This window comes from Monodelphis domestica, chromosome 2 (assembly GCF_027887165.1).
Source record: "Monodelphis domestica isolate mMonDom1 chromosome 2, mMonDom1.pri, whole genome shotgun sequence".
Lineage (NCBI taxonomy): Eukaryota > Metazoa > Chordata > Mammalia > Didelphimorphia > Didelphidae > Monodelphis > Monodelphis domestica.
This window is the reverse complement of record NC_077228.1, coordinates 171,690,081-171,703,710: the sequence shown is the minus strand read 5'-3', so window position 1 is coordinate 171,703,710 and position 13,630 is coordinate 171,690,081. Positions and strand designations below refer to the sequence as shown.

The window sequence follows — 13,630 nt, the reverse complement described above, 5'->3', positions numbered from 1 at the left end:
GAAGTCATAGAGGGTGGAGGGCTGGGGGGGACAAGTAGCTGAGCCAGGCCCCAAGGACCTGAGAGGAGGGGGAGCAGAGGAAGGGTCTTTACGGGGCGGTTGGGAGAAGGGGGGCTTAAACCTGACCCTGAGAGGAGGGGGAGCAGAGGAAGGGTCTTTACGGGGCGGTTGGGAGAAGGGGGGCTTAAACCTGACCCTGAGAGGAGGGGGAGCAGAGGAAGGGTCTTTATGGGGCGGTTGGGAGAAGGGGGGGCTTAAACCTGACCCTGAGAGGAGGGGGAGCAGAGGAAGGGTCTTTATGGGGCGGTTGGGAGAAGGGGGGGCTTAAACCTGACCCTGAGAGGAGGGGGAGCAGAGGAAGGGTCTTTACGGGGCGGCTGGGAGAAGGGGGGCTTAAACCTGACCCTGAGAGGAGGGGGAGCAGAGGAAGGGTCTTTACGGGGCGGTTGGGAGAAGGGGGGCTTAAACCTGACCCTGAGAGGAGGGGGAGCAGAGGAAGGGTCTTTACGGGGCGGTTGGGAGAAGGGGGGCTTAAACCTGACCCTGAGAGGAGGGGGAGCAGAGGAAGGGTCTTTATGGGGCGGTTGGGAGAAGGGGGGGCTTAAACCTGACCCTGAGAGGAGGGGGAGCAGAGGAAGGGTCTTTATGGGGCGGTTGGGAGAAGGGGGGGCTTAAACCTGACCCTGAGAGGAGGGGGAGCAGAGGAAGGGTCTTTATGGGGCGGTTGGGAGAAGGGGGGGCTTAAACCTGACCCTGAGAGGAGGGGGAGCAGAGGAAGGGTCTTTACGGGGCGGCTGGGAGAAGGGGGGCTTAAACCTGACCCTGAGAGGAGGGGGAGCAGAGGAAGGGTCTTTACGGGGCGGCTGGGAGAAGGGGGGCTTAAACCTGACGGCTCCCTTCTTCTGGCCTGCCGGCCACTTCCCCCAGAGTAAAAAAGAAGACCTGAAAGTAGACACTCGCACTATCTCGGAGTCCTTTAAAGAACTGGATGCTCAAGTGGAGAGTAATGATGGCTTTGAATCCGATGCATCTGGGGCCTCGGAGGACCAGGGCCCCACGGTGCGAATGGGATCAGAAGGCATGAAGCCCTCCACGCAGAAGATCTATGAATTCAAGACCAAACTTCGGTGCTTCTGTGAGTGGGGAGGCCGGAAGGGCAGCTGCGGGCCCTGCAAGGAGGGCGCGGGCGGGCCTGGGGGTTCCAGGGTTTTCTGTCCATTCTGGGGCTCCTGGTTTGGGGAAGGCGGCAGGGTTGAGGAGGGGGACACGTCTGGAATGCCCCTTCCCTCCGCCCTCCAGATATTGTGGATAGAGCTGTTCGAAGCTGCCATCGATGGTTCGATCACAAGCATGCGCTTTGCATGGAGAAGATCAAAGTCCCGCTCCTAAACCATCTGCTGTGCCTGCCCATGACCTTCAAGTTCTTGTGCCGCATCGCCTGGAGTTAGGACATGGGGGGTCGGAGGGCCCCAGTGGAGCCGGGAGCAGGCAGGGGGTTGTTGAGGGGAAGGAGAGGCGTCTAGGTAGATTTAAGGGACCTCGGCGTCCTCTCTTCCAGCCTCCTCTCCAAAGCACCAATGCCAACCGGCAGCAAGAGGCTCTTCTCGGATTTATATTTAAAATGATTGTTTTAGACCCTCACTTTCCCTCTTAGAATCAATACTGTGAGAAAAAAAAGAATCAGTACTGTGTAGTGGCTCCAAGGCAGAAGAGTGGTAAGGGCTAGGCCATGGGGGTGAAGTGACTTGTCCAGGGTCACCCAGAGGCCACATTGGAACCCAGGACCTCCCGTCTCTGGGCCGGGCTCTCGATCCTCTGAATCACTTAGCTGCCCTCCTACCATTTTTAATATTCATTTTCTGACATCTTGCCATCCATGTTCTCTCCCTGGCTCCCACCCTTCCTCCAATCCCAAGAAGGCAGCTTATCCATATATTATGATACGCATTTCCACATTTGTCATGCTGGGAGACGTCCGGGCCCATCTTGTTCCTGTCTGAAGGCCAGAGGGGAGGGCAAAGGCTTGAAAGGAGAGATGGGGAAGCAGGCACGTGGCGCTGTGGCAAACAGGAAGGAGAATGAGGAGTTCTGGCGAGGAGAGGCAACGGCGGGACCCGGGGTACAAAACAGCTCTCCTGACTCATTTTCCCCATGTGTTGTTTCTCTTCCTCATCAGTAATGGAGCCCTGGTGCCGAAATCGAATCCCTGTGGAAGGCAACTTCGGCCAGACCTATGATTCGCTCAACCAATCCATGCAAGGGCTGGGGGGAGAGTTCTTTGCCCACATAAATGTCAAGGTGGTTGTTGACGAGTCAAAGGACTTGTGACGGGTGTGAGGGGTCACGGGGGAGATGGGTGATGTGACACACAGGACTAGATGGACATAAGGCAAGAGTAGGAGGAAAAATAATAACTAACACGCTCATGGAGTGCTTTAAGGTTTGCAGAGCACTTTACAAATATTTAATCTTTACAAGAATTCTGGCAGGTAGATATTATCTCAGTTTTTCAGATGAGAAAACTGGTGAAACTGGGAGAGGTTTATGACTTGCCCACGATCACACAGCTAGCAAGTGGCTGAGGCTGGATTTGAACTCGGGCCTCCCTGAGTCCTGACTCAGAGCTCTATCCACTGTGCTACGTAGCTGCCTCAAAGAATAGCATCCCCAGGAATCGAGGGGCCAGGGCTTATGTCAAGCTGGCCCAATTTATCTTTCTCTTCTCTCCCCCATCCCTTTGAACCCTTCTTCTTGCCCCAGAAAGAGAATCAAACGGCACTCGTGGGTATCAACGTGACCAAGGCCCAGCTGAGGGAGGAAGTGAAAGATTACATTGACTATCAGGTGGTCCAGCTGGACCGCACCTTGGGGCTGCTTCGGGTCCTGCTCTCCTGCACTTTCCTCCTGGTTTTCCAGGCGTGAGACAATCTTCCTCCTTCTCAGTATATAGAGATATCCACCCCATCCCCTGCCCTGTGCACGAGCTCCACGCTCATCCTGGCCCCGTCACATCCACGACCTCACGGGAACAGGGGGCAGCAGAGGACTGGAGGCCTCTGGGCCAAGGAGGGAGGAGAGGGAGGTACCTATTGGGAGACTTGCATTAGACCGTCCAAAGCTGATTGGACTGTCCCAAAGGCCCCCACCTCCCCTCGAGGAATCACAGAAGGATGGGATATTGCAGCAGGAGAGATTTCAGGAATCGGCAAATCGAATTCCCTCATTTTACCCAAAAAGAATTTGGGGCCCAGAAAGGGGAATCCATGGTTTGCTTTGGGTCACACAGCTCCTGAGCAACAGAGCAGGAAGTAGGAGCCCAGATCCCCTGCATTCTAGTCTAGAGTCATTCACTCATTGACCTTTGGAGTTCTAGGGGAGCTTGGATATCATCTAGTGACCAACTTCCTCACTTTATTGAAGCCCATAAAGGCTAAGGGACTTGTCCAGGGTCATGCATATGTTTAAGTAGGGAGGCCAAAACACAAACTCTTGCCTTCTGCCTCTTAAGTTCACTGCTTTTCCCATTATGGCAAACTGCCTGCATCTAAAGCCACTCTAAACTTTATTCCTTAGTTTGGATGCTGGCCACTTTTCCATTAACTTTAAAACATAATCCTGAGGATCTTCTTCCACCTTAATTTCGGTATCATCTGTAATGTCCAAAGCCTGCTTTCATTTCCTCCTGAATGATGATTGGTCAGCAATTTTCCCTTCATTTGAACCAAAGTCCTGGGCACCCCACCCAGGCACCACACCTACCTGGAGGCAAGCCGGTTCCTGGGTGTTTGCTTTTGGCCTCTCCCTCCACCTACCCCACTCCTTCTCTCAAGGACCTTTGGAATCGAGGACCTTGGACTCTTACTGTAGCCCTTTAGACCCTGAAATCTCTGACTGTGGACCCTCACTGTCCCCCCTGCACCCTGAAATCTCTGACTGTGGACCCTCACTGTCCCCCCTGGACCCTGAAATCTCTGACTGTGGACCCTCACTGTCCCCCCTGCACCCTGAAATCTCTGACTGTGGACCCTCACTGTCCCCCCTGGACCCTGAAATCTCTGACTGTGGACCCTCACTGTCCCCCCTGCACCCTGAAATCTCTAACTGTGGACCCTCACTGTCCCCCCTGGACCCTGAAATCTCTGACTGTGGACCCTCACTGTCCCCCCTGGACCCTGAAATCTCTGACTGTGGACCCTCACTGTCCCCCCTGGACCCTGAAATCTCTGACTGTGGACCCTCACTGTCCCCCCTGGACACTGGAATCTCTGATGCCAGACCCTCACTGTCCCCCCCTGGACCCTGGAATTGCTGACCCCAGACCCTCACTGCCCCCTCGGACCCTAAAATCTCTGACTATGGACCCTCACTGTCTCCCCTGGACCCTGGAATTTCTGACTGTGGACCCTCACTGTCCCCCTCTGGACCCTGGAATTGCTGACCCCAGACCCTCACTGTCCCCCCTGGACCCTGAAATCTCTGACTGTGGACCCTCACTGTCCCCCCTGGACCCTGAAATCTCTGACTGTGGACCCTCACTGTCCCCCCTGGACACTAGAATCTCTGATGCCAGACCCTCACTGTCCCCCCCTGGACCCTGGAATTGCTGACCCCAGACCCTCACTGCCCCCTCGGACCCTAAAATCTCTGACTATGGACCCTCACTGTCTCCCCTGGACCCTGGAATTTCTGACTGTGGACCCTCACTGTCCCCCTCTGGACCCTGGAATTGCTGACCCCAGACCCTCACTGTCCCCCCTGGACCCTGAAATCTCTGACTGTGGACCCTCACTGTCCCCCCTGGACCCTGAAATCTCTGACTGTGGACCCTCACTGTCCCCCCTGGACCCTGAAATCTCTGACTGTGGACCCTCACTGTCCCCCCTGGACCCTGAAATCTCTGACTGTGGACCCTCACTGTCCCCCCTGGACCCTGAAATCTCTGACTGTGGACCCTCACTGTCCCCCCTGGACCCTGAAATCTCTGACTGTGGACCCTCACTGTCCCCCCTGGACACTGGAATCTCTGATGCCAGACCCTCACTGTCCCCCCCTGGACCCTGGAATTGCTGACCCCAGACCCTCACTGCCCCCTCAGACCCTAAAATCTCTGACTATGGACCCTCACTGTCTCCCCTGGACCCTGGAATTTCTGACTGTGGACCCTCACTGTCCCCCTCTGGACCCTGGAATTGCTGACCCCAGACCCTCACTGTCCCCCCTGGACCCTGAAATCTCTGACTGTGGACCCTCACTGTCCCCCCTGGACCCTGAAATCTCTGACTGTGGACCCTCACTGTCCCCCCTGGACCCTGAAATCTCTGACTGTGGACCCTCACTGTCCCCCCTGGACCCTGAAATCTCTGACTGTGGACCCTCACTGTCCCCCCTGGACCCTGAAATCTCTGACTGTGGACCCTCACTGTCCCCCCTGGACACTATCTTCCACCCTTAAGGGTTGGGGATCAGGGTGTTGGTTCTCAGGGTTGCTCCAATGGCTCCTGAGACAATACCTTGGCAGTCAGACTCTACCATGGGTCCCATCAGGTCTCTGGCCTGTGGCCACCTAAAGTTTGACTTTCCTTGCAATAGTCCCCTCAGGAGAATGTCCTCCCCAGACCTCCAGAGCCTCTCCCCAACTCCATCCTCTGCTTCTGGACAGTGGAGGGTATAGTCACATTCCATGGCCCCTTTTCTCAATCAGGTGACCAGTCTCCCGAGAGCGTTGGTTGTGTTATGAGTAAGGGTGACGCATAAGGCCACGTTCTCTAGGGATTTCATGTTTGTTGAAGAGATGAGCCACCCATACAGAAATCAGTCAGAATCATTAAGTAATACTGACTCTAAGCAGAGTTTAGAAGGAGGAGAAAGATGGGGATGGACTGCAAGAATCGGGAAAGGCTTCTTGGAGTTGATGAGTCATTCAAGGGCCTTGAAGGCTGACTAGGCTTTGGTTGAGTCAAGAGAAAGGAGAAGGCATTGCAGGATGGCACAATCAGACATGGAGATGGGTTTGAAATGTCTGAGGACTCTGAAGACTCAAAGCCTTGGAAATGAGAGGACATGCGAAATGGGAACAGATTGTGGAACCCTGAAAGAGGCATATGGTGCAGGGTATGGAATGGACCGGAGTGGGGAGAGGCTGGAATTAGGGAGACTAGTCAGAAGGCTACAATAGGGACAGCTGGGTGGCTCAGGGGTTTGAGAGCCAGGCCTAGAGATGGGAAGACCTGAGTTCAAATGTGGACTCACACTAGCTGTCTGACCTGGGAAACTCACTTCACCTCTGCTACCTAGCTCTTACTGCTCTTCTGCCTTGGAACCAATACTTAGTAGCAAGTCTAAGACAGAAGGTAAAAGTTTTTTTAAAACTGGTAAAAAAAAATACAGGCTTAAGATAAGAGGCCCTGAACTACAGTGTTAGCAGCGAGAGTGCTAAGGAGGGCATGAATCCAAGAAATGTTTCTTTTTTAAAAGTAGTGAATGCTTTGTTGCTACTACTTTTTTATATTTTGCATGTCCTTTATATTATACGTCCTTTCCCCATAACAGTATTTATCTCTCTAACTCCCAATAGAACCTTTCCTTTAAAAAAAAAAAAACTCTTACCTTCTGTCTTAGAATTGATACTAAATATCAGTTCCAAGGCAGAAAAATGGTAAGAAAAATTAAATGACTTGTCCAGGGTCATACAGCTAGAAGTATCATAGGTCACATTTGAATCCAGGACATCCCTTTGCAGGCCTGGCTCTCTAGCTGTCTCAGAACCCTTCCCTGCCAGATTAATGCACTAGTCAAGTCTGCCTCATTCCACACCTGAAGGCTTTCCACCAAGGGTCTTCTGAAGTCACGATTGGTCACTCCAATGGTCAAAGTTTCATTATTACATCATGGTGATCTCTGTGAAAATTATTTCCCTGGTTCTGCTCTATCAGTTCATATAGGCCTCCTAGAATTTCAAAAGATCCTTCCAAGGAGGAAGGAACAGAAGTAGAAGATGGGACAGCTTGGACATAGGGGCGAAGTGGAGCCCAAGGATTCTGGCCTGGGTGACTGGAGGAATGATGGGACCCACCAGGAAATGGAATGGGGAACCAGGATGAGTTGGGTCTTGCTGAATGCGTGGCGCTGGCAGGACGGCCCCATGGAGATGTTTAGTTGGAATCTAGGGAGGACAGCCTGAGTTCTGCAGAACAGGCGGGACCAGCCATAGATAACCCCCCAAATGAGAGCAAGTGTGACCCCAAAGGAACACGAGGGAGAAGGGAGAGAAATGGCATCCCTGGAGGAAGTTAGAAACAGCTGGGAAAGGGAACCAAGAGAAGGAGATGAGTTATTCTCCTTCAGGGCCTTCTCCTACACGGACAACTATAGCCGAGACATCCGTTTTGACAATATCTACATCAGTACTTACTTCCGCCAGATTGATGAGAGAAGGAAGAAGCTGGTAAGTAGGAGAGGCCCAGACATGACATGGGCCCCCAAAGCCCCCAGAATTCCATCTGGGGGTGAGTTCCAAAGACTAAAGCCCCCCTTGGTGCTCTTGGGTGCTCCCCCACAGGGTAGACGGAGTCTCCTGCCTCTCCGAAAAGCCGAGAAGTCCACTGTCATTTTCCCCTACAAACTGACCATCCAGGCAAAGGAGATGAAGAATGCGGTGAGGAGGGCACAGCCAGGCCCAGGCACGGGAGGGGGAATCTTGTCTTTAGCTGGTCGGTGCCTGGGTCTCCAGAAGCCACCTGGAGGAGAAAGAGGGATGTGGGAGCAAGGCAAGAGCCCTGGCTCTCAGCAGATGGTCCCTAAGGGGAAAAGGAAGGCAAAGCTTTGGGTTCCAATCTTGGTGCATCCCCAGACCAGCCAAGCCCCTGATGGTGTTCGGGGCCATCTAATCTTGTAGATTCGGGAACTGGTGGAATCCTTGCCAGTGGTGATGCTGTTGCTGATCCTATGTGTGTTGGACTGGGCCTTCTACACCATCTTTGACACCATCCGCAGACACTCCTTCCTACAGTATAGCTTCAGCAGTAAGCCCTCTTCCCTTCTGCTCCTCGGAACTCCAGCCTGGCAACCCCATTATCTGTCTCCTCGGCTTCTTGACTGAGACACTCACACATCTGGGAAACCCAGTCACCTCTGACCTCCCAGTGATAAGAGGCCCAGCCCCCAGGAGCACAGCTTTGCTCTCCTGACACTGATCCTTTCCCCCATCTGCCCTTACCCCACTCCTAGGCAGTCACCATCTGGAAGTGAAGGTAGGGGGAGATTCCATGCTGGCCAGACTCCTAAGGAGGACCATTGGGGCCTTAAACACATCCTCTGAGATGCTGATAGAGTCAAGCAACATAGGTGAGTAGGTGTGGGGGAGCTCAAGTCAGGGGGAGTCAGGCTGGAGAATTTTATGATGGGTGAAATCTGAAATGACTGAGGAAAAAGGGGGTTGAACGTCCAACATATCAGTTTATTAAGCAACGCATACCAATCACAAAACTAATTGGGATCAAGCCTCCTCCGCCTGGCACTGTACCCTAAATCCAGGGGAGAAAGATTTTTAGGCATTAAAAATTCAATTAGACCAACTGGTTAAAGGAAAGCAGCCAGGATATGACTTTAGGTCATCTGATTTCTAATTGGAAGAAAGATAGATTTCCCAACTAAAGATTAGTTGAGGGGAGAGCAAACAGGTACAATTCCCTGAAATCAGAAAAAAGCAGCACCCCCTCCCTGAAAGTATCTGTAGTCAATCCAAGGAACATAGATACAATAATTGATTGGCCAGTGCGGGGCCAGTTTTCAGATAAAGCATTTGAATTGCTTGAGATTTATAATTGTAAGAGAATTCCTTGCATCAGTCTTTGGATGTGACGGAGCTTCCGGTCAGCATAACCTAGGTCCTTCTTTAAGGGTCTCTAAGCAATGGGGACAGGTGGTCCAGCTTCCCAGTCAAGCAGGGCTGGGTTCAAACAATGCAATAAGTTTTTCTCACAATCCTCATAGTTGAATAAAGTTTTCTCACAAGACAGAAATTGGACCGGACCCATAATTGAATGGAAAGGGAACTGGGCTCTCTCCAGAACTGAGTCACAAGATGGAGTGAGTGTGGTTCACTCAATTCTCACAATTCCCTCAAGATGGGGAGCAAGGATAGAGTGGCTAACAGACCAGGAGAAGGCATATCAAAATGACTGATTACAGCAACTATAGGAACCAGGGTCCTACTCTCTTTCCTCAAAGCACAGTGAAGAAGGAAAAATATTACACAACTTATGTTCAAACCCCAGCTCTGTCATTGTGTGGCCTTGGAAAAATCCCAGCAACTCTGAGCCTCAGTGTCCTCCTTTATAAAGTAAAGAAGGAGGGGCAACGAGGTGGCTCAGTGGACTGAGAACCAGGCCTAGAAATGGGAGGTCCTGGGTTCAAATGTGACCTCAGATACTTTCTAGCTATGTGACCCTGGGCAAGTTATTTAAACCCAGTTGCCTTCCCCTTTGCTGGTCCTCTGCCTTGGAACCAATAACAGTACTGATTTTAAGATAGAAAATAAGGGTTAAAAAAAAAAGTAAAGGAGCCAGACAGGTAGGGAGTACAGTGGCTAGAACTCCAGGTCTGAAGTTGAGAGGGTCTGGGTTCAAATGTCCTATCAGCTACTTCCTATTTGTCTAGCTCTTGCCACTCCTCTGTCTTAGAATTGAGACTAAGTTGTGTGACCCTGGGTAAGTCACTTAACCCCCACTGCCTCCCCAGCCCTTACCACTCTTCTTCCTTGGAACTGATACACAATATTGATTCTAAGACAGAAGATAGGGATTAGAAAAGAAGAAGAAGTGAGGGGATTGGACTAGATGGCCTCTGAGGTCCCTTCCAGGCTTAGGCCTACAGTTCTGGCATCTTTCTAGGAAAGGATACAAATCCTGTCCCCAGAGCTGTTGCGTTGGAGGGGCTGTCAGAGAGGATAATTCTTCTGGATGAATTTTATATCCTGGGATCCTGTCCTCACAGCTTGTCTGCCCAAGCCAGTAGGCATGAACTCCCAAGACTACTTGAAGGTCTTTTTGCCTGCTGGCCTCCTGGTGCTCCTCTGCCTGACACAGGCCTACACCTACCGATTCCGAAGGGTCATTGCAGCCTTCTACTTCCCCAAGGTGACCAGGGACCCGGGCCCAAAGCCTTAGACCCTCCCGCTCCCAGTCCCTTTCACAGAATCCTGGGACTGCAGGGTCAAAGAGGACCCCAGGGGCCTGGCTTCCCATCCCTGCCCCTGAGAGGCCTCCAGAGGCTTCCCAACCCTGGGAGGGGTGGCTGAGACCCGCGGCGCTTTCATCTCCCACTCACAGAGAGAGAAGGAGCGGGTCCTGTTTTTCTACAACGACCTTCTCAGGAAAAGGAAGGTCTTTACCAAACTGCGGCGGACTGTCATCATAAGGAGGGCCCAAAGGCAAGGGAGGCCCGTGAGTCCACAGCTTCTGGCCTCTCCCTTCTCTCTTGGGTGGGGCTGCAAGGACCCAGTTGTATAGGAGAGGATTCCTACTCGGAGCGTTTCTGCAAGTAGCAGCAAGTATAGTACTGATGTAGAGCCAGGAGGAACCTCGGAAATCATCTAACCCAGACTCTCTGTCTTACAGGAGAGGAAACAGGATGTCATTTTCCCAAGGAAACAAGGGGCAGAATCTAGGCCTTCTGATTCCCAGGGTGGTGCTCACTGTGGTACATTAGCACTGGAGGCAGGAGAGGACCCAGCCTCCCTTCCCTTCACTGCCCCTTCTAGAGCTTGCAGCTTAATTGAGGGGAATGAGAAGGACAGGACGCATGGTAGCTTGGAGTCAGGAAGACCTGAATTCAGATCTTGCCTCAGACACTTAAAAGCTTTATTAACCTAGGCAAATCACTTGAAACTCTATCAGTCCTTAGTTTCCTCATCTGTAGAACAAGAGCACCTACTTCAAGGAATTGTAAAGATCAAAGGAGACAATATGTGGAAAATTCTTTACCCACCTTTAAGGTCTATAAGAAAATTAGCTAGGATGTCACAATTAAGTATTAAATTAAGTACTGTGCTAGGGCAACTAGGTGGCACAGTGAATAGAGTATTGGGCTTAGAGTCAGAAAGACCCGAGTTCAAATGCAGCCTCATACTTTTTTTTTTTTTAAACCCTTACCTTCCATCTTGGAGTCAATACTGTGTATTGGCTCCAAGGCAGAAGAGTGGTAAGGGCTAGGCAATGGGGGTCAAGTGACTTGCCCAGGGTCACACAGTTAGGAAGTGGCTGAGGCCAGATTTGAACCTAGGACCTCCCATCTCTAGGCCTGGTTCTCAATCCACTGAGCTACCCAGCTGCCCCCCGCAGCCTCATACTTAATAGCTGTATGACCTTGGGCAAGTCATGTAACCATTTGCCTCAGTTTCCTCATCTGTAAAATGAGCTGGAGAGGAAGGTAATGGCAAATGACTCCAGTATCTTTGCTAAGAAAACACCAAATGGAGTCAGAGAATTAGATATGACTGAACAACCACATATATGTGTTATATGCATAACACATGTTTTACATGCTGTGAATTATACACACATACATGATTGTTCAGTCATGTTTAACGTTATTTATATATATATATATGTATATATACATACACTGGAGATGTTGTGAAGACAGAAATAAGAGATTCCAGAGACAGTGAAGAATCAAGAATGTATGCCTGAGTGATGTCCTCAGCAGTGATGAGGAAGTGGGAGAAAAGGTAAAGTTGAGGGGAAAGATGATGAATTCTTTTGGGGGCATGTTAAGTTTCTGAGATGTTTATGGGACATCCAACCCAAGATGTCCAAAAAGGGGTGGGCAATATGGGTTGGGGATGAGACCAGGAGTGGTAAAAAAGATAATGCATGCTGGCATTTATATCACACTTTAAGGTTTATAAAGCACTATACATTTTATTTCAGTTGATCCTTATAAGAACTCTAGAAGGTAGATGCTATTATTATCCCCATTTTACAGATGATGGAACTAAGGCAGACATTCAGTAACTTGTCCAGGGCCACACAGCTAGTGTCTATGGTAGGATTTGAACTCTAGTCTTCCTCACTTCAAGTCCAACTGCTCTTATGCACTGTGCCATCTAATTATCTAGGGATTATCTGCAGAGGTAATAACAACTCTTGGGAATGCATGAGAACACTGAGACATTATAAAATAAAAAGGAAAGAGGGCCTGGTGGTTCTCCAGGCCTTGAGGACACCCATAATTACTAAGTATGACATGGATGAAGGTCCAGCTAGGGAGACTGAAAAGGGGCAGCTGGAGAGACAAGAAGAGAACCAGGGGAGAGCAGTGTCAGAAGCATGTATTAAGTTTCTACAGGTGCTAGGCACTGTACTTAGTGCTGGGCATTTAAAGAAAGGGGAAAAAATCCCTTCTCTAAAGGAGCTCACAATCAAAGGAGGAGGCATGAAAACAACAAGGCATCAACAAAAAGTAGGCAGAATGAAGTGTCATACTGAGGAGGTCAGGACTGGAAAAAGCCATTCCATTTGGAAATTAGAGTGATCTTTGGTTCCTTTGGAGAAGGTTGGATACACAAAGCTTTTTTTTTGGGGGGGGGGTTTAAAGGTTTGCAAAGTACTTTGCAAATATTATTCCAGTCTAGCCTCACAACACCCCCGAGTTAGTTGCTATTATTCCCATGTTACAAATAGAAGGCTGAGGCTGATTGTGGTTTTAGGTGACTTGGTCAGGCTTATAGATAGTATTTAAGGCTGGATTTGAAATTGTCCAGTAATGGGATGTGAGGTGAGGAGATGGAAGTGTAAATGGATGCTATCTCTCGATCAAAAGTGTCATTGTCCCCATTTTACAGATGGGGAGGCAAGCTCTGGGACTCGAAGTCATTGGTCCATGGTCACAGAGCTTGGAAGTGTGGGAGGTGGGATTCAAACCCAGATCTCGGTGACTCTCTACTACTCCACAAGAGGGCTCTTTCCCTTCCCAAAAAGTGCCAGCCACAAGAGAGCATTGAGGGGCTTCTCTTTCTCTTCATGACAGCGCCACCCTCTGGTAGACATGTGTTACCACCGCTGCCTCTTTTTTCGGTACTTGCTGCGCAGGCGCTGCGTGGTGTGCTGGGCCTCCGAGACCGCGGAGTCCTGGATCTGTCCGACTCCAGGCTGTGGAGCGGTGTACTGCGCCTCATGCTGGATAGACATGAAGAAGAAATGTCCAGCGTGCACTCCCCGCGACGAACTCTCCTCCTCTGCTTACAGCAACAGCTCGGACGACGCCATCTACGCGGAGTGAGGGGGAGCCCCAGTTGCCCTAGTGTGGCCTCCCCCATTGCTCACGTGCCCTGCCCTGCCCAGCCTGTCCTCTCTTCCAAACCCAGCTCAATAAAGCTGTCTCCTCGCAAAGCCGTTCAGGTCAAACCGAGGAGGACCGGGTGGGGTGAAGGGTCGGCTGGGGTCTCAGAAAGGCGCCGCCTTACCAGTCCCGTCCCGTAGGGCTGCTCTGTCTGACCCCGCCTGTGCTGGAGTGGGCTGGGCAGGGCTGTAAAGCCAGAGTAGGGACACAGGGGGACGCTGGGAAGCCCAGTGGCACGGATTAGCGACACCTGGGCCGGGAAAAGAGCGGTTGCCCGAGCCGGTTAGAC

General features: G+C 51.2%; 1 protein-coding gene across 7 annotated transcripts in view; it reads left to right on the top strand.

The window, feature by feature from the left end:
- Window positions 1-13,481, top strand: part of DCST1 (DC-STAMP domain containing 1) — a 19,057-nt gene extending 5,576 nt beyond the window's left edge. For 2 of the 7 annotated variants that reach the window (XM_056816307.1, XM_056816309.1), the window contains 11 exons: window positions 928-1,135; window positions 1,300-1,443; window positions 2,177-2,298; window positions 2,761-2,918; window positions 7,345-7,444; window positions 7,559-7,654; window positions 7,895-8,021; window positions 8,227-8,343; window positions 9,891-10,136; window positions 10,329-10,442; window positions 13,030-13,481. In XM_056816307.1, coding sequence (XP_056672285.1) covers window positions 928-1,135; window positions 1,300-1,443; window positions 2,177-2,298; window positions 2,761-2,918; window positions 7,345-7,444; window positions 7,559-7,654; window positions 7,895-8,021; window positions 8,227-8,343; window positions 9,891-10,136; window positions 10,329-10,442; window positions 13,030-13,481 — 1,884 coding nt within the window. The remainder of the gene's footprint in view (window positions 1-927; window positions 1,136-1,299; window positions 1,444-2,176; window positions 2,299-2,760; window positions 2,919-7,344; window positions 7,445-7,558; window positions 7,655-7,894; window positions 8,022-8,226; window positions 8,344-9,890; window positions 10,137-10,328; window positions 10,443-13,029) is intronic. The other 5 variants (XM_056816310.1, XM_056816311.1, XM_056816312.1 and 2 more) reach the window with 5 other exon arrangements.
- Window positions 13,482-13,630: the final 149 nt, after the last annotated feature.